General features: G+C 40.4%; 1 protein-coding gene across 3 annotated transcripts in view; it reads right to left on the bottom strand.

The window, feature by feature from the left end:
- DMD (dystrophin) overlaps positions 1–26241 on the bottom strand; it is a 734955-nt gene that overhangs the window by 89135 nt on the left and 619579 nt on the right. For all 3 annotated transcript variants that reach the window (XM_008577619.1, XM_008577628.1, XM_008577636.1), the window contains one exon: positions 12835–12909. In XM_008577619.1, coding sequence (XP_008575841.1) covers positions 12835–12909 — 75 coding nt within the window. The remainder of the gene's footprint in view (positions 1–12834; positions 12910–26241) is intronic.

The following is a 26241-nucleotide window of genomic DNA, read 5'->3' as shown; positions in this document are numbered from 1 at the left end:
CTCCTTTCACCTTCAAATTGTATTTCACAATGTACTTTTCAAGTCCCCTAAGAACTTTTAAAGGGTGGTGGGCGGGGGGGGGGGGGGAATTTCCTTGATCTGAGGTGGTATTTAATCATGTGCTGAAAGACAAACATTTGTAAAATTTATTTTAATTGACACATTGTAATTGTACATGCTTATGGGGCACAATCTGATGTTTTGATACATATTTTGTATAATGATGGGGCAGGGTAGTTAATGTATTCATCACCTCATGTCTTTATCATTTCTTTGTGGTGAAAACATTCAAAAGCCTCTCTAACTATGATAGAATATACAAAACTTAAATGTTAACCATAGTCGCCCTTCTGTGCAATAGAACACCAGAGTTTATTCCTCCTATCTAACTGTAATTTTGTACCTATTGGCCAACCTCTCTCTGTTTTCCCTCCCCGCCCTGCCCCCCAGACTCTGGTAACCACTATCCTACTCTCTGTGAAAGACAAAAATTTAACAAAAGCAAAACTTCAACATTGCCAACCATCAGCAAATCACAAGCTTTATACCCGTGTCATGGAAAGATGCTTTTCTCTAAAGCCAATTTATTACCTGAATTGGAAATGCAACAACCTTGCTTTTAAACCACCTCATACAGCTAAGCTCTGGTCACAATTCTCAGTCCTTTGAGACAAGGAATCAATGATAATTAAGTAAATCTCTCATGCATCTAGGGGGAAGGGGCAATACAATTACAAATGCACCTTTAGATAAATACAGGTCATCCCAGTCAGTTAACAGCTTTCCTAATAACAAGAAATGCACATTTAAGGCTTTAATGTATTTTACCAGTTATTTGAAGTTAGTTTTAATTACGTATTAAGAAAAAAAATGGTGTTTAATACCTATGCAGTTTAATATCTACGTAGCGCACATTTTTCTCTTTTTATGAATGAAAACAGAAAACTTTGGAGTTTCCCTGGAAGCATGATGGAGATCTGCTGGTGGAAGCAGGTGGTTTTGTCTTTGTCTTTCTTTTCTTTCTTTTTTTTTTTGGCAGATGGCCAGTACAGAGATCTGAACCCTTAACCTTAACCTTGGTGTTATAACACCGTGCTCTGACCAACTGAGCTAATCAGCCAGCTCCTTCTTTGTCTTTCATCCCAGTGAGTTCCCATGTACCAGTGTCCCTAAAATGTTCTCTTTTCAGGGAAGCAGAGACTTTGTTTAAAGCGGCAGAAAAAAACATAACTTGGGAGACTGATTTGAGAAGGAGTCAGGTGGAAAAAAGAAAAAAGAACAAAAAAATCACAGTGCAAGCAGGCAGGAAGACCTTGGGAAAAAGCAAGGCCAAATGAGAGAGGTACAGGGACAAAAGACTCAAACTTCCATTCTTTCCTCTGTGTGCTTGACTTCCTCAGAGGGCAAATTTTCAAGTGCACATAGAGAGAACGTTTAGAAAGAGCACACCAGCTCCATTATTGGAAGGGAGGAATGGATTTTTTCCAAACACCAAAATTCCCAACATGTTTCTTTATATATTGAAGGAAGCTATGGGTGGTTTGAAGTTTTCCTGTTATTTTCTTTTTTGCTACTTTGCTTTAATCATTATAAATATCTTGCTTTAGATCCAAGGATGTAAGAACTTACAAGTTAGAATTTTTAGACTCACTTTTGTATTAAGAGTCTTAATTTAGTCTTGTGATGGAAACTAACAAACACCAAAATTGCATGAATTTCATATTATTGGGTCTACTCTTATCTCTGTACGGGTGAATGGGTAACACACAGAACAGAAAATGTGGAGTATAAATAGCTCCAAAGGGGAGCAAAGCAATTGCTCTGAAATAACAGGAGCAGAAGATGACACAGTTAGGAGAGAAATACTGTGCAGTGTGCTCTGTTAAAACCAGATATGGTTAAACACAAGAACAATCCATCACAGATGACTGAAGAACACATTTCCCAAAAGAAACATATCAAACAAAATTCCACTTTCATGGAACAATTTTTAAAAGACTTCTAGTTAGGTATACACAGCCCATACTACAGACCTGAAAAGAGGTGAGAAAATCAATAGGAAGAATTTAACTGCCAACCAGACATACACTTACTGCTCAAAGCAAGCATCTTAAGGAATATAATGAGGTTTTTTTTTTTTTTTAAAAGATGACCGGTAAGGGGATCTTAACCCTTGACTTGGTGTAGTCAGCACCACGCTCAGCCAGTGAGCGAACCGGCCATCCCTATATGGGATCCGAACCCGGGGCCTTGGTGTTATCAGCACCGTACTCTCCCGAGTGAGCCACGGGCCGGCCCTATAATGAGGTTTTTTGATGAAACATTAAACATAATGCTTAGATGTTTCTAGAAACCTCAATAAGCAGCCAGCAGACACAATTTTGTGAAAATATCTTGCCCTTAAGGTAGGAATTTCCATTCAATATATATATGCATGCATACATATATACATATATATGTGTTTATGTGTGTGTGTATTCACTAGAGGATGTATTTTTAAAGCTATATAAAAACTCAAGTATTCTAATATACCCTGTCTTTAAAAAATATTTTATAGTAGAGGATGCTATAGGCTTTGATGCCATAAAAGAACAGGGACTTTTTGGTGGTACCCCTCATGTGTGAGGGCTATGGGAGTGAGAGGCGGGGACAGAAGAAAAATGACTGGCTCTACAGGATCCTCTTAGGTGTGCAGAAAAAACAACCAGGGGGAAGAGATATCTTATACACATGGATACCACTAATGGTTCCTGAGGCTCTAGTTGTGCTTATCCATCCTTCTCACAACCTTCCAGGCTCAAATACTAACTCTGTTCCTGTCCATGCAGGCTAAAAATGAGGAGCTGAAACAGATTTTTTTTGTCTTGTACAGAATCATAGACTTTTAGGGCTTGAAAGCTAGAAAGCACCTTTAAAATCGTTTTGCAGTTGAGAAAACTAAGACCAGACTTGCTCTGGGTGTCATGGCAGGATATACAGGTTTTCTGATTTCTTGTGGAGGTATATACTGAAAGGCAGAAAGGTGGGTGGCAGAAAGTGTCCTTACTGACTTTACAGAAAAGAAAAACCATTCTGCATTCAATACTAATGATAATAGTGGGAGAAAAAAGAAGCACCAAAAAGTTGGTTAGTGGTTAAAAAAACAAAAAAAGTCCCATGGTGCCCATACAACCCCATGCTCATCCTATGGGTCAACCTGAACACTCCATGTTGATATATAAATAATCCTATGACCTAAGTTAGCACAGACAGAGAAAGAGGGAGATAATGGTGGAAGAATTGCTGTGGGTTTGCTGACTTTTCTTGCCCAGGCAGCAGAAGGGGCTTGGAGGAGACTATTGTTGACATCACACCATTCTATAGGCAGCTTCCACTTAAGGCTGAAGGAATTCACATGGAAATCTCTGCACAGCAAGAAAGTCAATGCGCTTTGATGTTGTTATCTGTGCTGGGAGGGTTAATTCCAGAGGGTCTGAAGTTAGCATGAAATATTTTACTAAAATATCTATACAGCATAGATCCTTGGTCAAAGCAATGAAAAGTGACTTACTGTGTTAATGTGTAGTCATGGGTTACAGGTTATCACCATTGTTTATTGAGAACAATAATATCGACTATTTTTTACCTGGTCTCAGTGAGACCACAGAGGCCAATGGGTTTGGGGTTGACGATGTAGGAAGAATATGTCTAGGTTAGCAGCATGATATAAGAAACCTGGCTGAGAGTCCAATTTGTGTTCCCTGGTTTCTCAGGAATTTTGTGTTCACATCAGTGGCTCTAGTTGCAAATACAAAAGAGAGAAAATACATCTTGGTGTGGCCCTTGCAAAGAGAGGGAGCTTGTACCTGGCCTCCCTGGACCCTATGCTGTGAGGCAGCCTGTGGCTGTAATGCATGTCCTGGTTTTAATGGTGTCGGTATATTGTATCCTTTTCCTGCGATGAACTGTAGATTTGTAAAGCATTGTCATTTGGGTCCTGCAATACCTCTTTAGCAATTAAACCCTGTCTAACTGCCACCATCAGTACAGTTAGTGTCAGAAGTGAAATTGTTTAAAAGATCTCCAACTCATTCTTAGCTAAAAATATGACTAAGGCATTATTTAGAAAGAAATAAAGATGATTCTGATAAAAGGGAAGAAAATGAACCATTGATGCTGGTCGCCAATCTACCCTTGGGGTGAAGTAGCTCAGGCTTTAAAACTCGTTATTGATAATGTAGCTTTCTAGTGGAATCTGGAAGCGATAGAACATGAACTTAAGGAGCTAACAAATGGATTAGAAGGAACTATAAACTGATGGCAGGGCTGCTAAAAATGCAATCCCTTGGTTGCATTAGCAAAAGCTGAAGTTCCGAATCTCCTTCTGTTGAGCTTCACCCTCTCTAGCCTGCAGATGGAGTTCCATCCAAAGGAACTTGAGTGACCATAACTTTTGATAAATGGGCTACCCCTGTGAGACCAACCACAATGAAAAAGATAATTCAAGTGGGGAACTTAAAGGTGTTCCCTCCTTCATCACAGTTTTCTTTTTTGATGCCAGACCTACTAGTGCCTGAACTGGGACTATAATTAAGAGTCTTAAAAGCTGGTAATATTCCAAAACAAGATGCTATGGCTATTAACTGGAAGTTAAGTGCAAGAATTCCACAGGAATCAATGGGATGAACTGTCTTTCCTGCACCTTGCCTAATTGGGACTATCACAAATGTTTGGTTGCCTAGTGAGCAGGATAGCCCCATTTCTCTGTGCTGATCCAATCTGATCCCTTACCATTGGGAACAGTCTAAAGGGGAAGCCCTGGGCATGTCTTATCTGGCTACCAGCTAAGCATGGACTAGCCCAGTGGCTGAACCCAAGGAACATACTTTGTGTGTGTGTGTGTGGGGGGGAGGGGGTTAAAGTGAATGATAAAGAAAGAAAAGAGATTGTTGCTGAGGGAAAGGAAGTCACCAAATAGGTTTTTAAAAAGGGGAAATTGAACATAATGCTGGTGCCTAGGGAGAGGCTTAAAATAGGAGAATAATATGCTCCCTGAGCTTTGACTGATGCTCCTTGGGGTGAAGGACTCTGCTAAAACCTCCTCTTTTAAAGATCCAAAAAGTGAGCACCACAGTGGGCCAAGCTATCGAACACACTGGATGAAGAGATAGGAGTTCTGATTGTGGTCATGACTCCATGCAGCAGTATTAATGTGTGTCTTTTGGTTCTTGTTTCACAGCATCTATCTGTTATTTAGGTGTCTGTGTTAGAAAGCCTGTGAGAATATTTACCCAGTCAAATCTGGAGAACAGTGATTTATAACAATCTGAATGAACACTGTGTGCCATTAATTGTGATGATGCAGGTTTAAGAAAGGTATTGGGTATGTGGTAGAAGGTTTATATGATGAAAGCCTCATTTGTCATAACATTATGTGTAAAAAAAAAAAAAAGCTATTTGTCCCATTATTGTGTGTGGAAAGCCCTAAGTAGATGGAGGGACAGTTAGGGCACTTAGATCATTGGGAAATAAGTTTAATTTGATGGGCCTATTTTCCTGAGATTGAAAAGCCAGACATTTGATGTGGATAGTTACAGAAATTTCTGTGGTATATACCTAAACCAAAGTCTATTTAGGAGTGACTACTATTCATATGATTTTAGCCTGGAAGACAACATTTTTAAGTCTCAAATTTCCTAGTGTGATATTGTGAAAATAGACATTTGGTCTTTATCCCTGTCTCCTGACATACAACTCCTGAAATCCTTAGAATCTCCAAAGCGATGATTCTTTTCATATGCTAATGATGGCTGGGAGCCCTTAGGTAGCTTCAGGATAGGGGCTGGTCACAGAAAAGACCAAGGCAAGACTTTAGTCCCACCCCCCAACCTCCAGGGAGAGGAGAGGGGCTGAAGGTTAAGTTGATCACTAGCTACCAATGATTTAATCAATCATGCCAATGTAATGAAGCCTCCACAAAAACCCAAGAAAATTGGGTTCAGAGATCTTCCAGAGCACTGAATACATGGAAGTTCCTGAAGGGTGATGCACTTAGGGAGAGAGCATGGAAACTCTGCACCCTTTCTCCCACACCTCGCCCTATGCGTCTCTTCATCTGTATCCTTTGTAAGATCCTTTACAATAAAACAGTAAATGTCAGTTCATGTTTCCCTGAGTTCTGTGAGCCCCTCAAAGCAAACTAATCAAACCCAAGGAAGGGGTTGTGGAAACTGTCATTAATAGCTGGTTGGTCAGAAGTTCCAAAGGCCTGGACATGCAACTGGCATCTGAAGTTGGGGACAGTCTTGGGGACTGAGCCCTCACCCTGTGCAATCTGACACTCTGGCCAGGTAGATAGTGTTGGAATTGAATTGGAAAACACCTTGCTGGTGTCTGCTGAAGAACTGCCAGCTTGCTTGCCAGTGGAGAGAAATCTCCACACATTTGGTTACAGAAGTCAGTCCTCTGTGTTGATTGTGCTGTGAAGCAGAGGAAAGACTGTGTGTGTTTTTCCCATTCACTCACCTAGTTATATTAAAGGTGTTCTCAATGGCAACAACATGTCTGGTGGATCAAAGAGCACTGAACCACTCGAAATAAACAAAACAAAACAAAACAAAACAAAACAAAACAAAAACCCCGGGAGAATTAGGACTAGGAGTTGAGCTACGAATATCTGGCCAGGAAGAATTTGCTTTGAATGAGAAGAGATAAACTGATGGGAAAAAAAAAAAGACCTCATGGTTTAAGAGGAACACTTCAAGGGCATCCAATTCCAGGAAGAAGGGTAAGTATGGCAAGCTGCCTAGAATAAGAGAATGAAACCAATGATTACTAGAGAATGGAACCTACGAGGTGCTCATTAGCAGCTTCAGCATTACAACTGAAAGCCAACCATGCTTTCTCCAGTGTGCGACTCTTGGGTACTGGATAAATTTTCAACAGGACTACAGCATTTCCCCTGGGAAACAGATGGGTCTTGTTGGGAGACCCCTCTCTTTGGGGCACCAATATCTGTCAAATGATGTAAATTGAGAAAATTAGTTTTGCTGTGTTCTCAAGATGTTTTTAATTCTAAAATAACAAAGACATGGCATATAACCTATGTGAGAAGTAATGCATGGTATATGGAAAACAGTAGATTTTTGTAGGGGAGGAACAAAATAACAATACTGGCCTCTTGGGACCCTTTGCTGTGTAGGCAGCCCATGGCTGTGGATCCATATCCTGATTTTAACGCTGTTTTCATATTGTAGACTCTTCCGGCAACAGACTGCAGATTTGTAAGCCATGTTATTGTGGGTCCTGTGAGTCTTCTTTAGCAACCCAACCCTATCTAATGCCACTTTTAGTGCACTATCAAAAGGTGAGGTGCATTTATGGAGAAGGGAGCACATTTTCCACCTGTTCATCATGGCAAGGGCGAGTCCAGAAGCTGCGACTTTATTCAGACAACTCCAGGCTGTACCAAATCTCTGTAATGTCTGCTTTAGTTGCTGAACAGAGGCAAATTGTACTCTATTTCTTGTTGTTTGCAGAAAATTTGTCACATTTTTCAACTGCAGTATATTTAGCCCTGTGGTTTGGGTTCTCTCCAACCTACCACACACTAATAAACTAAATACACTTGCTTTAAGTGCATTTTTATTTTAGCTCTTAGAAGTAGGCTATATTTTTAATTTTAGAAGCCACACACCTATGGAATGTCATCAGAACTACAGAAGGAGAAAGAAAAAGCTTACATTTTCTTCTTCGTAACTTCCAATGTGGTATCAGCCATATGAACCAGCTTATAAATCCTTCTTACCATGATTTTCTCTTTGTCTCTGCTTTTCTATTGAGTTTAATTTTCATTCACAATGAGTTGAAAGGCAGTATGGAGTCATGCTACATTTAACCGATTACAAGCTGGGGACATTATAGGCCAATGGCGATGCTCTCAACTTAAATAGTGAATTTTCTACCGTGGATAAAATTGTGTTATTTGGTTTTCTGCAATATTGAAACTTTGATAAGGAAGTGAAATAAATAAGATCAAGTGCTTAATAGGGGTGGCAGTGCATATTTTCTGAGGCATCTGTAACTCAAACTCTTCACTGGCATCAGGAAATCACTGAGATAACATCATTAATTTTCATTAAAGTAAGAGTTAGTAGAAGCAGCCTTTGGTAGGAAAAGCTAGCCAGGGCAGGTTTTATTTGCCTGTAGCACAGACAATAGCTCTTTATCATGGCTTTGCAGGCATAGAAATGACAAAAGCCTGGAAGATAAACCTAAGCAAATATAAAATTAAGAGGAAATTCTTAAATCATGTATTGAAAAGTTACTAAGTAATGTGACCACACATGTTTTCCATAATAAAAGGAATGGTGAACTTTTCATTCTATATTTTTTCTATGCATGGCAACCTCCTAACATTCCTGAAAATTCAATACTTAATTTAGATAAATACACCTTAATTTTAGTATACTTGAAATTTTTTCAAATATGAGAAAAGTCATGCTCAGAAAGGAAATGCTGAGAATTTCAAATGTTTAAAAGTGAGCATTTTAAGAAATTATTCTACATTCAGAGCTTAACTTTATTACAAGGTTATCACCTCAAATGGCCAATTTTTTTATAATATCAAATGCCCCCATTCTCCCAATTTTAATCAGAAATTTTAACATAAATCAGAATGATAGACTATAAAACACATATGTGAGTAGAATTATTATTATTATTATTATTATTTTTTGTCTTTTTTTTTCGTGACCGGTAAGGGGATCGCAACCCGTGGTGTGGTGTCACCCACACCGTGCTCAGCCAGCGAGCGCACCGGCCATCCCTATATAGGACCCGAACCTGCTGCGCTCCCAGCGCCGCACTCTCCCGAGTGTGCCATGGGCTCGGCCCATGAGTAGAATTATTTTTAACAGGAAAACTGAATAATGACTAAACCCAGAGTCAAATGGAATGTTATGGGAAGGTACAGTCATTGTAAGATTTTCCATTTAGTCTATTTCTGGGCTTTTTCATAGTGTAACCTAGAATAGCTGGTTATCTCTTTTGAACTTGTAGGATCTCACAGGAATATTAATAATTTAATTACTCTCCCCCCGCCCGTCCCCCCCGTTTGTTTTTTGGTGGCTGGCTAGTATGGGGATCTGAATCCTTGCCCTTGGAGGTGTTAGCACTGGGTTCTCCCAAGTGAGCTAACCAGCCAGCCCTCATAATTAGCCCTTTATCAAAGGAAAGCAGTACCTCTGAGATGAAAGGGGCAGAGTCAGGAAAAGAAAAAGAAGCAGAAGACTTCCTCCAACCAGCCCCCTACTTCCCCTGACCCCAAACTGCTTTTTCCCAGCTATGATCAATTAACAGGTCCCTAAGGAAATCCTAGGCCTGAGGAGCCCTTTGAAAACCACTTCAGCTTGGCAGGTATATAGGTGAAAAATGACAACTTTAGGCTACAAGCTATAAGGAAATGGAAGCCTCGATTTACTTTTTTCATGCATTCATTACATGAAGATGTATTGAACCCTACTCTGTGCCAGGTTTTGTGCTAAGCGTTGGGGATACCAAGACGAAGAGGAAAGACTGACTCTATCCTTCCAAATAATTCCACATCTAGGACATTTCTTCTCAATCTCTGTGTAAGAAACCATACGCCAACAAATCCTTGACCACCTTATTACTGCTAGCCTCTGCAGGCCCCTTCATACCTGAAGACTTGGCAGCCAGGGTTCATGGTCCTTCCCTCTCCCCCAGTTCTGGCCCCAATTCTAGAAGATTTCAACCTGGGCATGGGTGACTCGTGTATCACTTGAGCTTTTCAGTTCCTTAATTTCCTATTTCTTCTCCATGGAAATTTCCGTCTACTCCACCTCTGCCACTTACTCAAACGGTCATATCCTAGACCTAATCACCTGAAAGTGTTCCACCTTTGAAATAATGTGCAGCTCTTCTTGTCTCTGACCACTATTCCCTGTCCTTCAGTTCCTTCCCTACCTCTTCCTCTACCCCCCTCAACAGTTAGCCACTTGATCTACCTCCTAATGACCAGCTTCCACCTGAATTCATAGCTTCTCCTATCCAACAGGGACTTAACAGACATGACTTTTGCCCAAATCCTCACTTCCCTTGGCCAGCTGTCCTCTGCCTGCCTTGGGACAGAAGCATCTGGGTCCTTAGGATGCCTGGAAGAATATTGCACCCCTGCAGATACGTGCTGCTGTAAGACACTCAGCTGAATCTGGGTTCCGGAATGCAGATTCTTAACTTAGCCCTTTTGTTCTCCACAAAGATATACCCAACTTCAATGTTATCACCTTCCGTTGTTAACTGCATCACCAGGACTCTCTCCCAACTTCACATAGAAAACAGAAGGCTTTAGATGGCCATCCCGGGCCGGCCCGGTGGTGCACTGCTACAGTGCGCCGCTTGGGAGTGCGGCGGCGCTCCCGCCAAGGGTTCGGATCCCACATACAGACCGGTTCCCGCTCACTGGCTGAGCGAGGGGCGGGTGCAGCACCGAGGGTTGCGATCCCGTTGCCGGTCCCAGTCCGGTACGGGCATGACACTGAGGGTTGCGGTCCGTAGCTGGACACGAAAAAAGACAAAAAGGAAAAAAAAAAAAATAGATGGGCATCCCACCTTCCTGCTACCTTGACCTGCACAAATGCTTCTCTCTACCCACCTATTAGAGTGGAAGAGAGGTATCTCTTCCCTCTCTTGGGCTCTTTATCACCTGCCCATATCCTCCAAAAACTCACATTTTTTATCATCTCCTCTTCAGCCAATAATTTCAATCTTGCCCTGTCTTCTTCTCATAGTCATACAAATACCCTTAAGTATCTCTCACCTCTCTATACATCTCAACTCCTTAGCCCCCTCCAGCTAGCTACCGCAACCCTTCCCTCCCCTTCGAAACTAAATTTCTCCAACAATTGTCTACACCAGCCATGTCTACATTCCCACTTTTGAATCACTTTTAAGCTCACTGCACCACCTTCCCTGTGCCTCTAAAAATCTCACCAAATCGACTAAGGATCTCCTTGCTGCTAAATTCAATGGGCACTTTCCCCAACTTCCTTCTGATATCCCAGCAATATCTGACCCTGGTGACAGGTCTCTCCTTTCTTCCCATGCAGTATGTGGCACTAGAACCTCTCAGGATTTTCCTTCTTCCCTGCTGGCCATTCCTTTGCAGTCCCCCTTGTAGGTTGTTCATCCTCTGTCCTAAATAACTCTTCTCACTGTATACTTTCCTTGAGCCATCTCACCCTCTCCATGGTTACAGCAGCACCTACATGCTGACGACTGCTAAATATTGTTTGTATACTTCTCCTGAGCACCACAGCTGCACGTCCAACTCTACCAAGCAGGTCCACCATTCACCCAGTAGCCCAAGCCACTACCCAAGTGTCTTCCTTGACTCCATTTCACCCACCGCATCAAATAAATCAATAAGGCCTGTCAAATCCACCTGCTAAGTATTTCTAAATTCTCTCCACTTGTCTCCATTCCTCCTTTGCTAATCCGGGCCACCATGTTGCTGGTTTAGATTATTGCAACAGGTCTCTCTCCTGTCAGTTGCCCCCAAAATTCACGCGCTGTTCCACAGCCAGAATGATCTTTCCAAATGAAAATCCGATCATGTCATCCTCCTGCCAAAAATCACTTGAATGGCTCCCCACTGACCTCTAAATTCTTTAACTTGGGTTTAAAAAGCCTTTCACAATCTGCCTCCTGCTTCTCTCTCTAGCCTAATATTTCACAATAGCCCTTCCCTGGGATTCTGTGCTTTAGCCATGCTGTAGTCTTTTTCAGCTTGTGTGTTGTGCTTTCTCCGAGCTCCAGGTTTCAGCACTTGCTCTTTCTTCTACTAGAACATTTTTCCTACAGTGAGCTCTACTTACCCTTCTGGGCTCACCTCGCTTAGACATCACCTCTTCAAGCAAACCTTCTCTGCACCTCACCTCACACGATAGCTATTCACATAGTACCCTATTCTTCCACTGTCACACAACTACATACATGACATTGAAATTGTCTCTTTACTTGTCCTCAGTGTGCCCAGAAAGCCTGGAAATAGAGGCAATATCACTTATTTTACTTTTTTACCAACGTAGACGACCTTGATGACCTTATATGTACATTTGCCTGTGTCTACAGATTTTACAGACATCCTGGGTATCCCTCATTATACTGCAAGTTCCATTAGGGTAGGGACTGTGCCTGTCTTTTTCATGGGCATATCATCAATGCACATAGACACTCAAACAGTATTACACCATGATTCACTTTGTGGAGAACACAGAGTTATAGATAAACTATCTGATGAACAGATAGAGCTGTATAACATTTTAGGATTTTCCCACAGATATATGATAAAAAAAAAAAAAAAAAGGAGAAAAACAGTGTCCTCTTTCCTCTATCACAGCATTCATCTGAACATTAGCATTCAAGCTAATAAACCAGAAACATCTGTGAACTTTGGTTTGGATAAGATAGTTACAGTCTTTTAATACTCAATACATTTTGTCAAAAATAAAAACAAAAGTAGAATAGGGGGACGTAATGCAAGTTTCATAAAGATAATTATGGATGCCAAATCCATTTGCTGGAAAACAAAAAAGATCAATATCTTATTAATTCAACACCAATAGCTGAGGAATGGTGGCGAGAATGATTCTAAACAATATAACCAAATAGTCTAGGCAAACACTGGGCCAAAGATACTTAAAAGAATGAATTCTATGTTGCAACAGAGCTTGTGACAACTATTTCTTCCCTCTCCAAGGAAAAATACTCCCAACCCACTTTTTTTTAGCAAAGAAAAATGACCAAGATCTTCAAATACTGGTTAATACTTACAACAAAGGGCCTTCTGCAGTCTTCGGAGTTTCATGGCAGTCCTATAAGCTGAGAACCTGACATTATTCAGGTCGGCTAAAGAAAAAAAGGGGGAAAACAAAGATCATTTGTTATTCATCAGAAAGCATAGGCAAAAATCCCCAATGGTTTGCCAACAGCTACAACCACCACAAAAATAGGTTAGAAAATAATGTTTGTGTTTATGCTCCAAGGTTTGGCAGGTGAAATTCTGTTGATATGGGTAAAGAATAAAAAATGCTTTTGCCCTTTGACAATCAGGAAAGCTAAGTTCTGTGAAGGATTACAGTGGTATAGCCTGCAGGGCATTCATGTAGTCCTTGTTCCCAAGAGGGTGAAGAAGGGCAGGGTTTTTTTTCCTAGACCATAATCTGGATCTACCGTAGTGAATATCTGCTGCACAAAATTAAAGAGAACAAAGTATCGAAATAGCTAAGAACTTAGCAAACAATCAAGCGGCAATATAACATTTTTTTTCTGATTATAAAAGTTATGTATGCCCACTATGGAAAACTTAGAAATTAAAAGAAAATATAAAATCAAGTAAAGAAATCATCCACAATCCCATAACCCAAAGATATGCATTATTAACATTCTGAGTATTTTTTTATCCAACATGTATGTGTGTCTCTGTGTGAGATGTATCTTAAAATAAAATTGAGATTTAAATAAATACCTAGCTTTATATTCTAAGGTGCAATCATTCTAATATTCAGCACAGAGTAGCAACTCAACTATTTATGCTACTGTGGTTTCTAGAGTCAGCTGTCTATCAAGCCCTGACTCACAGCACCCAGCAGGAAGCTATATTTAGACGACGGCCTTACTCAAGTCTGCACAAGTCTTGATATACACTGGGCTACATTTCTTTTCTAGTGTTTCTGTGTATGTACGTGTTTCAGGAATCCAGCTCCAAAAAGCTCCTTGAAGACAAGAACCCTGTCACCCACTTCCGTCATATGTCCCACCAACTTAATATACAATTCTCTCTGAAAAAGCAGGTCTAATACAGCTAGGGGACTGATTGACCAACTGAATGAATAAATGAACAAAAGAATGAAAGAAAGAAAAAACATACTGGCAAACACGACTAACTGCTATCATCAAATGGCACTCACAAAACCAATTCTAATGAGGCATTAGTAGAGGATAATAATTTAATCTATATCCAAGTCATTTGGGTTAACATTATTAGCTTTATGGCCTTTGCAGAGACCAAACATAAAAGCCTGAATTTAAATTAGGGAAAAGAAAATAATGTCTGTAATTTATTTTAAATTATTCAGCATAAACATAGAAAAAGACTGGCAATACCAAATGTTGGTAAGGATATTATGGAGCAACTGGAATTCTTCATACACTGCTGGTGGAAATGTAAAATAGTACAACTTTGGAAAACCAGTTTAGCAGTTTCTTATGAAATTAAACATATATCTACCTTATGGCCCAAATAGTCTATTGCTCGATATTTACCCAAAAGAAATAAAAACATACATCCACAAAAAGACACGTACATGAATGTCCACAGCAGCTTTCTTCATAAGACCCCAAAACTAGGGCCGGCCCGGTGGTGCACTGCGCTAGTGCGCCGCTTGGGAAGTGCGGAGGCGCTCCCGCCGAGGGTTCGGATCCCACATACAGACCGGTTCCCGCTCACTGGCTGAGCGAGGCGCGGGGGCAACACCGAGGGTTGCGATCCCGTTGCCGGTCCCGGTCCGGTACGGGGGCGACACTGAGGGTTGCGATCCGTTGCCGGACACGGGACCGGAAAAAAAAAAAAAAAAAAAAAAAAAAAAAAAAAAAAAGACCCCAAAACTGGACAAACCCACATGGTAATAAACAAATTGGGGTATAGTCACACTACTCTGCAATAAAGAGGAACTGACTACTGATAACAAAATTGATATCTGAAATTGATCTAAAAAAACATTAAGCTAGGTAAAAGAAGCCAGGCACAAAACAGTACATCTACTGTTTGATTTCATCTATATAAAATTCTAGAACAGGCAAAACTCACTTATATAGTAACAGATGGTAGCCTGGGGTGGGGTGCGGGTGGGTAACTGACCACAAAGGAGCACAAGGGTATTTTCTAGGTAATTGGAATATTAATGCATCATGATTGGTGGGGTGGTTATACGAGTATCATACATTTGTCAAAACTCAAACTGTACACTTAAGATGAAAGCATTTCATGGTGTTTAAATTGTGCCTTAATAAAAGTAAAATTTAAGACTTTAAAAAACCTCTCATGTGGACAGTACAATATGATGTATGTGTGTGTTAGCTTAAGCTACACTGTAGAGGCAGTCAGTTGTCTTAATCGGGAATATACACTCCAGGGGTGGTTGGCTAGCAATTAATCAAAACGCTTCACTCCAGAGGCGGCCACTGTAAATGCTTCAGCTATATTTAGCTCCTATTACACCAGGGGTTTCATTAATTATCCTAATTAATGTTAGATGGGCTTGTGTTGGTGATAGTAGTGGTTGGTAAAATATGAGGATTGTTGAAAAGATTTAGAAACATTCACCGCCCTTATATTAACAGGGTTTAAGAAGAATTTAGCAGGCCCTCCATCTTTAGAAATGGTGCCCTAGGCTAGACTCCAAAATGTCTAGCTGTGGTTCATTGGATTTTCAGTTGCCTGAATTCAGTTAGATGGTTCACATAATTTTTCTGCTAGAACAATGATTCTCAAACTAAGGCATACATCAGAATCACCTGGGGGGCTAGTTTAAAAATACAGTTTTCCCAGGCCCCACCCCAGATTATCTGATTCAGCAGGTCCAGAGAGGGTCTAAGAATCTGTATCTCTAACAAGTTTCCAGGTGATGCTGATAATGTTGGTCTGGGAACCACACTTTGAGAACCACTAAGATAGAGGACTGTGGCCTGTGCAGACTGTGAGACTTTAACAATGAGAACTCAAAAAAGGCCAAGCTGTAACTTCACTGTGCCTTTGGCACAGGCCGTGAGATTGTTTGGTGCCCACTGGCTAATAAATGTTCCTATGTGACAGAGCTTGTTCTGAGACTTGCTTTCATTATAACCTGGCAGCCAGGATGTGACTAAGAAGACAGCCCTCACCCACACCTAACCACAGGTGGCTACCAACCCCTACTAAAGAGAACCTGTGTGGGTCCTTGTTAGCCAAAGTGTGATTCCAGGACCAACAGCATCAGCATCTCTTTGGAGCTTATTAGAAATGCAGAATCTCAGGCCCCACCCCAATCTATGAATCCCCAGGTGATTCATATGAACATTGAAGTACAATTGAGTCTTAAATTGTACAAAATAAAGTTTCTTGTTCCATGTTAAACTTCAAGTATAAACTGTGTAAAAACCTGTGTTTCTTGTGTTAAACTTCAAGTATAAACTCTGTGTAAAAACCTGTGTTGTCTTGTATTTTTTATCTATCTTTCTACATTCCACTTTGTGGGCTTTTAGGGGGTTATTTAATAACTATTATGGTCAATTAGGCCAAAATTCACCTCTGGGATATATTTGTCGGTCTCTTGTTTATGATAAACACCAACAAAAGGTATACAATAAATTAAAAGTGTCTAAAAGTGTCTTGAAAGGCTATATGTACGGATTCCTTCTCCAAGTGAATTAACTTTTCCCTGGACCTTGTCTTCCGGTGAGTGGAAATTGATTTGTCTGCGTCACTCTGATTGTCCTCTATTCTCTCTCCCCCAAAAGTCATGGTTCTTCCTTTGTCTCCTTCCTCCAGTCATCATTGCTTTCCTTTTCGGGTGCTCTCAGCTAACTCATGGTATGAGTGGTCTTGAGGAAGTAATCCACAAGAAACAAATTCCTGTCCTCCCCTCCAGATTGGTATAACACCATTCACCACTGCAATCAGATTTTTCCTGTAATAGCTAGCATGGAATTCCTTCACACATACTCATAATTGAGTCCCTTTGGCCCTTTATGAAAATAAACAATGTAGAGACACAGAAATGCACTTCTGGTCAAATGCAGATCATGATCCCCTTAACACCAGCCTGTAGCAGTTTCCAAGGGATAAACCTCCAACCCCAAATTTTCTTTCATTCATTTACTTATACAAAAGTATTGAGTGTGAGCTATGTGCCAACCAAACATCTTGGGAGAAGATACTGGCAAAAGGTTTCTCTTCTTTTTCCCTTTCTACCTAATCGTTCTTTTCAATTGTGTCTTAACATATTGACCTAGTTTCCTAATATCCTCCTTTTTTCATAAAATGAAGACCCCAACTCTACTCCTCTTTCTAATTTTTCTGGTTCTATTCAGGGTTCAGAACAATGGTCTAAATGAGGTCAGAAGCTCCATCCAGATCTCACAGTCCATATCAAGAATTGGCAAATTTCACTAGCTAAACATCCAAGTAGGAGAGGCAAGGATGATCTGATTCTTTCAGGGCGTGGATCACTATGGAACAGTATCAGAGACAAGCATCTGGAACGTTCCTGCTCTAGCAGTGCTCTCAGGTTTTCTAAAGCAGCTCAAACTTTCCTCTCTTCCAAATCATTCTAACTACAACACATTACACCTCTAGTTAATCCTCCCTTGTAGCCTTTCAGCATACCTCCAACCCACTATACAGAACAAGACTTCTGCCACCAGTTTTCCATGCACTATAGTCCAACCCAGTCTCAAACAGTGATACAGGAATACCAGAAGAAAGTAGCAGGGGAAATGTGTAGTCCCCATCATAATGCTACAGAAGGCATATGAATTTATATCCAGTAAACCATCAGTGAATTGCAATGGAGTTCTGGTGCCCTAAATGTCCTACTCAAGAGAGGTAACCGCTTGTGTTGTTTGAGTCTGCATGTGTTGCTAGGAATCTGCAGCACCACTCCCTCTGGCTTACAGCTGGAAGAGATAAGTCTCTGCCTTGTGAAAGAGGGTGGGACGCACAAAGCAACCTCATGATGCGATACAGCTGCAAATAATGTGACACTGTCCTGGGCTGAAGCTTGAGATGACTGTGTAGCTAAAGTATGCATGCACTTTTATAAAGCTAAAGGCCCCCATTCCTGTGCTCCAGGGGAAGCTGGCCTCCACTTTCCCAGGGAGCTGCCTTTCCAGGTCTCTGGTCCAAGTTGCAATGATCTCACTAGTTCTCACAGCTGGAACTCAAGAAGAGTGAGACTATCCAAGAAAAGAGTTACACCATGTTTCCATGACAGCTGGTAAAAAGCGCACTTCAGAAGGATAAAAACGCTGAACTGTACATTCCTCTTCATAACTTGCGTTATTTTACCCGGGGCTGGTTCTCGCCTAAAAATAGAGGAATCTAGAAACTTAAGGAACAAGGGCAAATATTAAACCAATTTTCTCAAGTTCAATTACCAACTACTGAAGCCCATTCATCTCTTATTTTGAGGCACAAAACAAGTAATAGGCTTTTCCCTCCCTTTGTTTAGCCTTTGAATTTCTCTTGACGTTGGTAAATATTTCTATTTTACAATTTTTACTTTTGTTCTGTGGAAAGTGGTAGCAGAAGGTGTCAAATTCGCCTTAGCATTTTAAAGTCATGGGAAAATTTAGAAGATATTATAGAAAGAAAACATTAAGTCCCTCCATTTCAATTTTACAGCTGGTTTCTGCTGTTTAATAGTACTGCAAAAATCCTGCCATCTCTGGCCGAACTGAGGTCTAGAATCTAAAACAAGGACTGTTTCAGTCCAGCTTTCCAATGGCTTGTGGAGATTTTTTGGAAAGGCCCAAATTTTCAGTATGCTTATCTGTCAGGTAGAAAGAATGATAATGACCCCATGAACTTAATGAGTGGAAAGAGCTATATGGCTAAAGATTATTCTAACAGATCAGTGTTGTGGTCTTTGTTTCTTCCTATCGACTCTATTTCCTATAAGAAATTTAATCCAAATCTCCCAGGTGATTACGAATAAAAAATAAATTTAGAAGAAGTATGATTTTGGGGGGGTACAGTTTCAAATCCAGTGCTTGGCATACAATGTGCGTTAACCTACTACTGCATGTCTACATTAAGAATTTTCCAAAAAACCCCCAAACAAGGCCATTTTCCCACACACCTCTCCTATTACAGGAAAGTGGCAGATTAAAAAATATAATAATATATCTCTGATTCTCCAACCTCACTCTTCCTGGAGTGTTCTAATGACTCTCAACATGACAAGTATTATTTCTTGCCAGCTCAACTTCACTAGAACAGATAAGGACCATGGGTCTTAATGAGGCTTGAGATAAACTGAGTAATTTAAACCAAGTTTGGCTTAAAAGCAAATTAAGCCAAGATGTGCAGGTTTCAGAAGTTTAGAATTATTGGGAACTCTTCAAGAACAGACCAGGCATTCTGGAACATATTTTTATAGAATTAGCAGAGAGAAGAGGACCATGAAGACATCATACTTGGCCTATAATTTTTTAGATATACTTGAGGCCTTTTAAAATCTAAACTCATTAAAATCTCATCATCAACATAGGGCTTTATTTAAATGGGGAAAAAATAAACACACAGATAAATAGGAATTATGCATTCATACTTGCATGAACTACAGAAAGCCCAGTGTGTGAATTTATGATTACCATGAAGTTATGTTTCCAGATGTGAAATGGTATTACTTATTTGTCACCAGTGTATCTCTAAAATTCTTCTAACAATATGAAGAAAAGAAGCAATAAAGTATCTAGTATGGCACAAATGTGGAAGACTTAGAATTGAGAAAGAGAGAAAGAGGTTATAAACCAAAAAAATTTGAAAAGTTCAACTGTGAAATAAAAGCACAAAGTCCTTGCTGGATTGTTCAAGGCCTTTCTGACTCCCTCCTCTTGTTTGGCCGTCCTCAGCAGAATCTACTCCTTAGCAACACTGAAAGAGTGGAAAAGTTGAAATTCGAATTAGTTTTGTTCATAGTTAGCTGCTCTGGTGAAAGCTTTGTTGAGAAATCAGTTTCTGTAACAAATAGCTAATAATATTTGGGGGTGGGGCACTACTGTTTATCTTAAAAACTATTTTGGGGGCCTGCATTCTCCCCCAGATAATAGAGAGTTGACTCACATAGACGCTGCTGTTCCATGTTCCTTTTACCCAAGTTTCAAATCAGGAAGAATCTGGGCTCTAATTCCCAAAACCTTGTCCAGCAATGTATATATTATTTTAAATATATATGTAAATATAAATAGATATTTGCATATTTAAATATTTTAATATATTTAAATATACTTCAATATATACTATACAAGAATATTCAAAAAGTTCTTAGAAAAATTGAATTAAAAGATAATATAAATCTTTCCATAAACTTTTTGAAGACCCTTGTATATATGTATATTTAAATACATATATCATTAGTGTTATTGAAATATACATATTTAAAATAATACTAATGATTTTAAAAAGACTCTTTAAACAAATCTGCTTTATAGTTTTTTAAAAGACATCTATCAATCCACAATCCTTTTATCTATCCTTTCAATACTTACTGAGTGTTTACTATAGTGCCACAAATTATGCCAAGTACTTTGAATACACTGGTAACCAAAACAGATCTCTGCTCTCTTTGAGCTTACAGTCTAGTGAAGGAGATTGAAAGTAATCAAATATTCATATGTACTGTGGTAAAAATGATGAAGGAAACACATGAAATGATGAGACTGTATACATAGGAAAACACAGCTCAGGCAAGCTTCTCTGCGAAAGCGAAGTTGAAACAAAGACTGAAGGATGATGGGAGCAAGCCAGGTGGACAGTGGGAAGAGCACAACAGGGTAATAGGTCAGCACGTGCAAAAACGAAGCACTGAAGCAAAGGAGTGGGCCATTAGGAATCCTAAGAAGGCCAATACTGCTGGAATCTCAGCAAGCGAGGAAGAAGAGTGGCCCCAGATAAGGCTGACAGGTAGGCAGGGGGAGGCCCCCAGCAGGGCCCTATACATCATGTTAAGGACTTAGGGTCTTGGGGTTTCTAATTAAAGATGAGAACAGACTCATTTGTCTCTCCTTATTCCTGAAACTCTACTAGGATGACAGAAAAGGAATTAAAAATGACATTTCCCCAAAGGAAAAGAAACAAAACAGGAGAGGGGATGAGAACAGATCAGAACTCCAGTATCCTGAAAGCTCAGAAAATGATCTGGTGGAAACCAACTTAGGAGACCAGAGAAATCCCAAGCTAAGTTAATATGGAGGGCAGGCTGGGGGAGGGAAGAGGTTGGGCTGGGAGTGGAAAGAGCTAACAACAAGCATGCCAATTTCTGCTGCCAAGAAGTCTCAGAAATTAGAGGCTGCAGGTTACTTTGAAGGCTGAAATGTGGCTGAAAACACAAGGACTGGCTGAAAGTCTTTAGAGCCCTAAACACCTTCTCCCCACCCCACGCAGTCAAGCATCTCAGCAACCTGCTGCTTTTCCCTGACAGAAGGCTAGATTCCTACTCCTGAATTCTATATGGAGTCTGCCATTTTCTCTTCTAATCGCAAGAGAAGCTGCACCAGACACTAGGGGGCATCAGGAGCAATGAAGTTTGGCAGTGAGAAAAGGCACTGAAAACAGAGGCATTAAGCGCTAAATCAGCATAGAGAAAGAAAGTAAATCCTTAACTTCATTTCCTACTCCTGAATTCTATATGGAGTCTGCCATTTTCTTTTCTGCCAACTCATTAAAAAAGCTCTTCTAGGGCTGGCCCGTGGCTCACTCGGGAGAGTGTGGTGCTGATAACACCAAGGCCACGGGTTCAGATCCCACATAGGGATGGCCGGTTTGCTCACTGGCTGAGCGTGGTGCTGACAACACCAAGTCAAGGGTTAAGATCCCCTTACTGGTTATCTTTGGGAAAAAAAAAAAAAAAGCTCTTCTAGGGCTGGCCCGTGGCTCACTCGGGAGAGTGTGGGGCTGATAACACCAAGGCCACGGGTTCAGATCCCACATAGGGATGGCCGGTTTGCTCACTGGCTGAGCGTGGTGCTGACAACACCAAGTCAAGGGTTAAGATCCCCTTACTGGTTATCTTTGGGAAAAAAAAAAAAAAAAAGCTCTTCTATCTAAGCACTTCCATATTTGCCATCCCATGCTGGAATGAATGATACTGTTCTCTTTCTTTAGCTCAGAACCCTCAGTCACTGCTCTCCTGTTTTTCTCAATCATAACATGAGTAACTCAATTACTCACAGAACTCTCAGAACTACATGAATTTATAAATTTACTACAGTCTCCTTCAACTTAATTCTAAACTTCATTAACTAATCAATCTTACCACTCTAAGTGAACACACATCCCAGATTCTCTAGGGCAGAGCCAGTTTGATTAAATTTTGCTCTTTATAATAAAGGTAAGAAATTAAAAATTATCACGTGACTCAATTTTGATACCTTTGTAAAGATTTCCATATAACCAAATTCACAGATCATTTTTATTAAATGTTGTGCCCTAACCTTTTTGGATCACAACAACATAAACTCTTTGGAATATGGTTGACACTATTTCAAATTTACTATCCTTTTTCACAGTTGGTGAATTTGTGGAAAACCTACCTTAATAATGAAGATAAACAGCAGTAAATTTCCTCATCTGCTTTAATGCTACCTTCATCTTCCCCCCTTTCCAATTTTAGAAGTCTCAACTAAATTTTCCTAAATGCTAACATTCCTACCTTGGCCTTGCCTTCTCAGCTTACTTATTCTGCACCCTTATCTCCCAGGATTTCAACATATGATCTTTCTCCCAAAACTCCAATCTCTTTCAATTACTTCTCCAGTAACCACAGACCAGAGGTCACAAACTGGTTGAATTTAGTCTGCAGGCTTCTTTGTTTTTGACTGGTTGGCTGGTTTCGGCTCACAGAATAGTTTTTTAAATTGTTGAATGATTTGCCACTGGTTAAAAATCTAGCGCTTTCCCAGGCCTCATTCCTCTGCAAGAACCAGAAGACCTGGCAATAGGGAAACACATTCTGGTATGACAATGGTCAGCTGAACCTTAGGCCCTTTTAAGCCCTTAAAGAAGCTTTTCAGGCCGCCCCAGTTACCACCTAGCCACCTTCAATCATTTAAATTACCAGTTCGGCCCTAGGAGGCATTTCTTTCGAGATTCTTATCTTCGCCACACCACTTCCTTATTCTCCCAAAAGCTGTACATTTACCCTTCAGTTACACTCTTGCCTTTTTTCAGGTCCATGTCAAAGCTCTTACTGTGGAGTCTCTCTAGTAACTAGCCATCATCTGGCTTTTATTCAAATTACTCTATGGAAACAGTTGTTACTGGGTTTTCCAAAAACTTTCCAGCTATTAATTATCGGACTCCACCTTTTACTAATGCATTCAAACTAAATGATTGTTCCACCAAAAATATTTCCTCAATACACTTACTTTTCCAGCAAAGAACAGATGGGAAGACAGACCAAAACCCATGATCAGTCACTCTCCTGACTACATTTCACCAAATGACAATTACTTATACATTTAAAATCATCGATTAACATTTATTTAAGCACCATAAGTGCCTAACTGTGTACTAAGCTCAGGGGTTAAAGATTCAGGCTTCTAAAATACTGGGGGAGTAAAAAAGATACGTTTACCTGCACAAAACCAGTACAAATATCCTGGGTATTTGAAATGTGCCAAGCAATATACACTTACAAAACTCTGGTAATGTGGGTGTCAAGGAAAAACCGGAGCAGGACAGTAGTTAGAGCAATAAAAACAGATTTTATTCAGGAATACTGCAACAGGGGAAAAGAGACCTCAGTACAGAAATGGGCTCAGTTCCAAATACAGCATGGGCAAGTGGGAATTTACAGCTGTGGAGCAGGGTGGGGGTTCTGTGGATGGAAAAATTCTGGCTAAACTGACCCACCAGGATTCTTGCTGAAGGCAGGCCATGGTGATCAGACATCACCTGGGGAATAGTGGAGGATGAGGATCCTGATCAGATATCGAGGGTGATCAGATATTGAGGGTGGGGGGTTCTTGCTAAACTGACTTAGCAGGATTCTTGCTAAAAGTGGATTTTACAAGGAAGCACACAGATGGGCCTACGAGAAGATTCAGGAGCCTGACCAAAGTTTGGTCAAGCAAAGAATCTTTGACATGAACATGCTTATGTACATACACAAACATGTAATGAAAGTAGACTGTTGTGTATTTTTATATATCAAACACAAAGGTAGTTTCCAGCATGATGTAGGCTGTATCCCAATGAACATTTTAAGGTTAATAAAAATGAAAATTTTCCATATAAAATAAACCACATTATTTATGAAACAGTGATTAATTTCTTTTTCTTTTTTTTTTTTTTTTTGTCTTTTGTCTTTTTCCGTGTCCGGCAACGGATCGCAACCCTCAGTGTTGCCCCTGTACCGGACCGGGGACCGGCAACGGGACCGCAACCCTCGGCGTTGCCCCCGCACCTCGCTCAGCCAGCGAGCGGGAACCGGTCTGTATGTGGGATCCGAACCCTCGGGCGGGAGCGCCGCCGCGCTTCCCAAGCAGTGCACTTATCCAGTGCGCCACCGGGCCGGCCCAACAGTGATTAATTTCTAAACCCACAAAGGCCTGTTTAAATACTCAATATACAATAAAAATAAAATCTTTAGCAATACTGATAAAAATGATTGATATAACTGGTTAGAAATAGCTTTGTCTTTAATTCTTATACTTGAGGAAGAAAAGAAGAAAAAGAAAATGGAGACCCCTAAAAAAATTATGTTGTGCTTACTTATCCCTGGCATGTAGGACAATAAATGTTGGTGCTCAATAAATGTGTTTTGAATGGAATTATATTCTGAAAGGAACTTCCTTGCTTTTACCAGGTTTAAGCTGTTGATGACATTGATTCTACATCTGATTTTTCTTCAGACAATACATTTTCCCACTGCTATGGTGAATCACTAGAATTATTCTCTTGCTTACTCCTCATAGCCTGAACTGGAGCTTCTTTTTTGAAACACTCTTAACAAAGATTACAAGACTTTCTTGAGGAATAAAGAAGTTGGAATAAAGGAAGAAAGGGAAAAAAAAATGGTCTAAAGAGAATGCTTATTAGTGAGAAAGATGACTCAGGTGTATTTAATTGTGACAGATATTTAAGGCTGGTTCCCTCAACACCCTTCCCAAATTCTTTCTTCCTGGCCTTTCTCTACTACAAAGCCTGAAGGATCTCAATTATCTAATCCAGCCAGAGGCAGCCATGTAGACAGTTCTGGCCAATGCTTGGCCAATCTCCAGGGAAGGTTTTTCCCTTCCCAAAATGACAAAGAGGCTCAGAAGGTAAAAGACCTTTGTCCTTCCTGCCTGAGGGGCAGGAGTCATCTTGGAACCAGGAGATCAAAAGTCACTCACTAAAAGTAATACAGCAGAATAAACAGAGGTGTAGATCTCACCATCGTGCAACTCTTCCATGGCTCTCTGCTGCCTTTCTCCAAACTTGTCGTTATACAAAAACATCAACCCCTATGTGGTTAAGACATAGTTGATCAGATGCTTTATTAACTGCAGCCAAATGCATTTCTAACTGACATGTTAACTGAACTGCAAGCAAGAAAATGCAGAAGACCAAATAGGGAGCATCATCTATCCCCTGCAATCCTCCTTGGGGTGGAGAAAGAAGTTAGCAGTAAGGAGATCTTGGGTCGCAGAGTTCCCCCTCCTTGCTACCAGGTGGTGTCACTAATGCACATCAGCTCGACAGTTAATTTAATGTTTAAAACAATTTTATAATAGTGGGTTTATAAACAAATCTGCAGAGTGTTTAGCCATTCGTTTTGAAAGGGATGTTCACATGTCTGATTCTGCCCAGATGTAAAATAAGAATTAGACTTTTAAAGGGCTGGCCGGTTAGTTCACTTGGTAGAGTGTGCTAGTAACACCAAGGTAAAGGGTTTGGATTCCCGAACCTGACAGGCACCAAAAAAAAAAAAAAGAGAGAGAGAGAGAGAGAAAATTAGAATTTTAAAATATACAAGTCAATTTTCTGGAAATGAATGTCTACCTATATATGAACACTTACAATTTTGCACTTAACCATTTTGTCACTAGTATGTAATATTTTTTGAAAAAGACCAATCACTTAGCAGCTGCAATTATAAAATGAATCGATGGCAGGAGCTTTTCATTAAATAATGGACTGCCCTGTCCTCTGACATGGAGGGAGGTATTTTTTTTTTTTCCCTTTTTGTCTTTTTTCGTGATCGGTAACGGGATCGCAACCCTCAGGATCGCAACCCTCGGTGTTGTGCCCGCACCGCACGCAACCAGTGAGCAGACCGGTCTCTATATGGGATCCGAACCCTCGGCGGGAGCGCCACCACGCTCCCAAGCGCCACACTCTACTGAGTGCGCCACCGGGCCGGCCCATGGAGGGAGGTACTTTTTTTTTTTTTTTTTCAAAGATGACCGGTAAGGGGATCTCAACCCTTGGCTTGG

This window comes from Galeopterus variegatus, unplaced genomic scaffold (genome assembly GCF_000696425.1).
Source record: "Galeopterus variegatus unplaced genomic scaffold, G_variegatus-3.0.2 Scaffold69, whole genome shotgun sequence".
NCBI classification, from domain to species: domain Eukaryota; kingdom Metazoa; phylum Chordata; class Mammalia; order Dermoptera; family Cynocephalidae; genus Galeopterus; species Galeopterus variegatus.
Note: the sequence above shows the minus strand (reverse complement) of the source record. Positions and strands in the feature narration are given on the sequence as shown.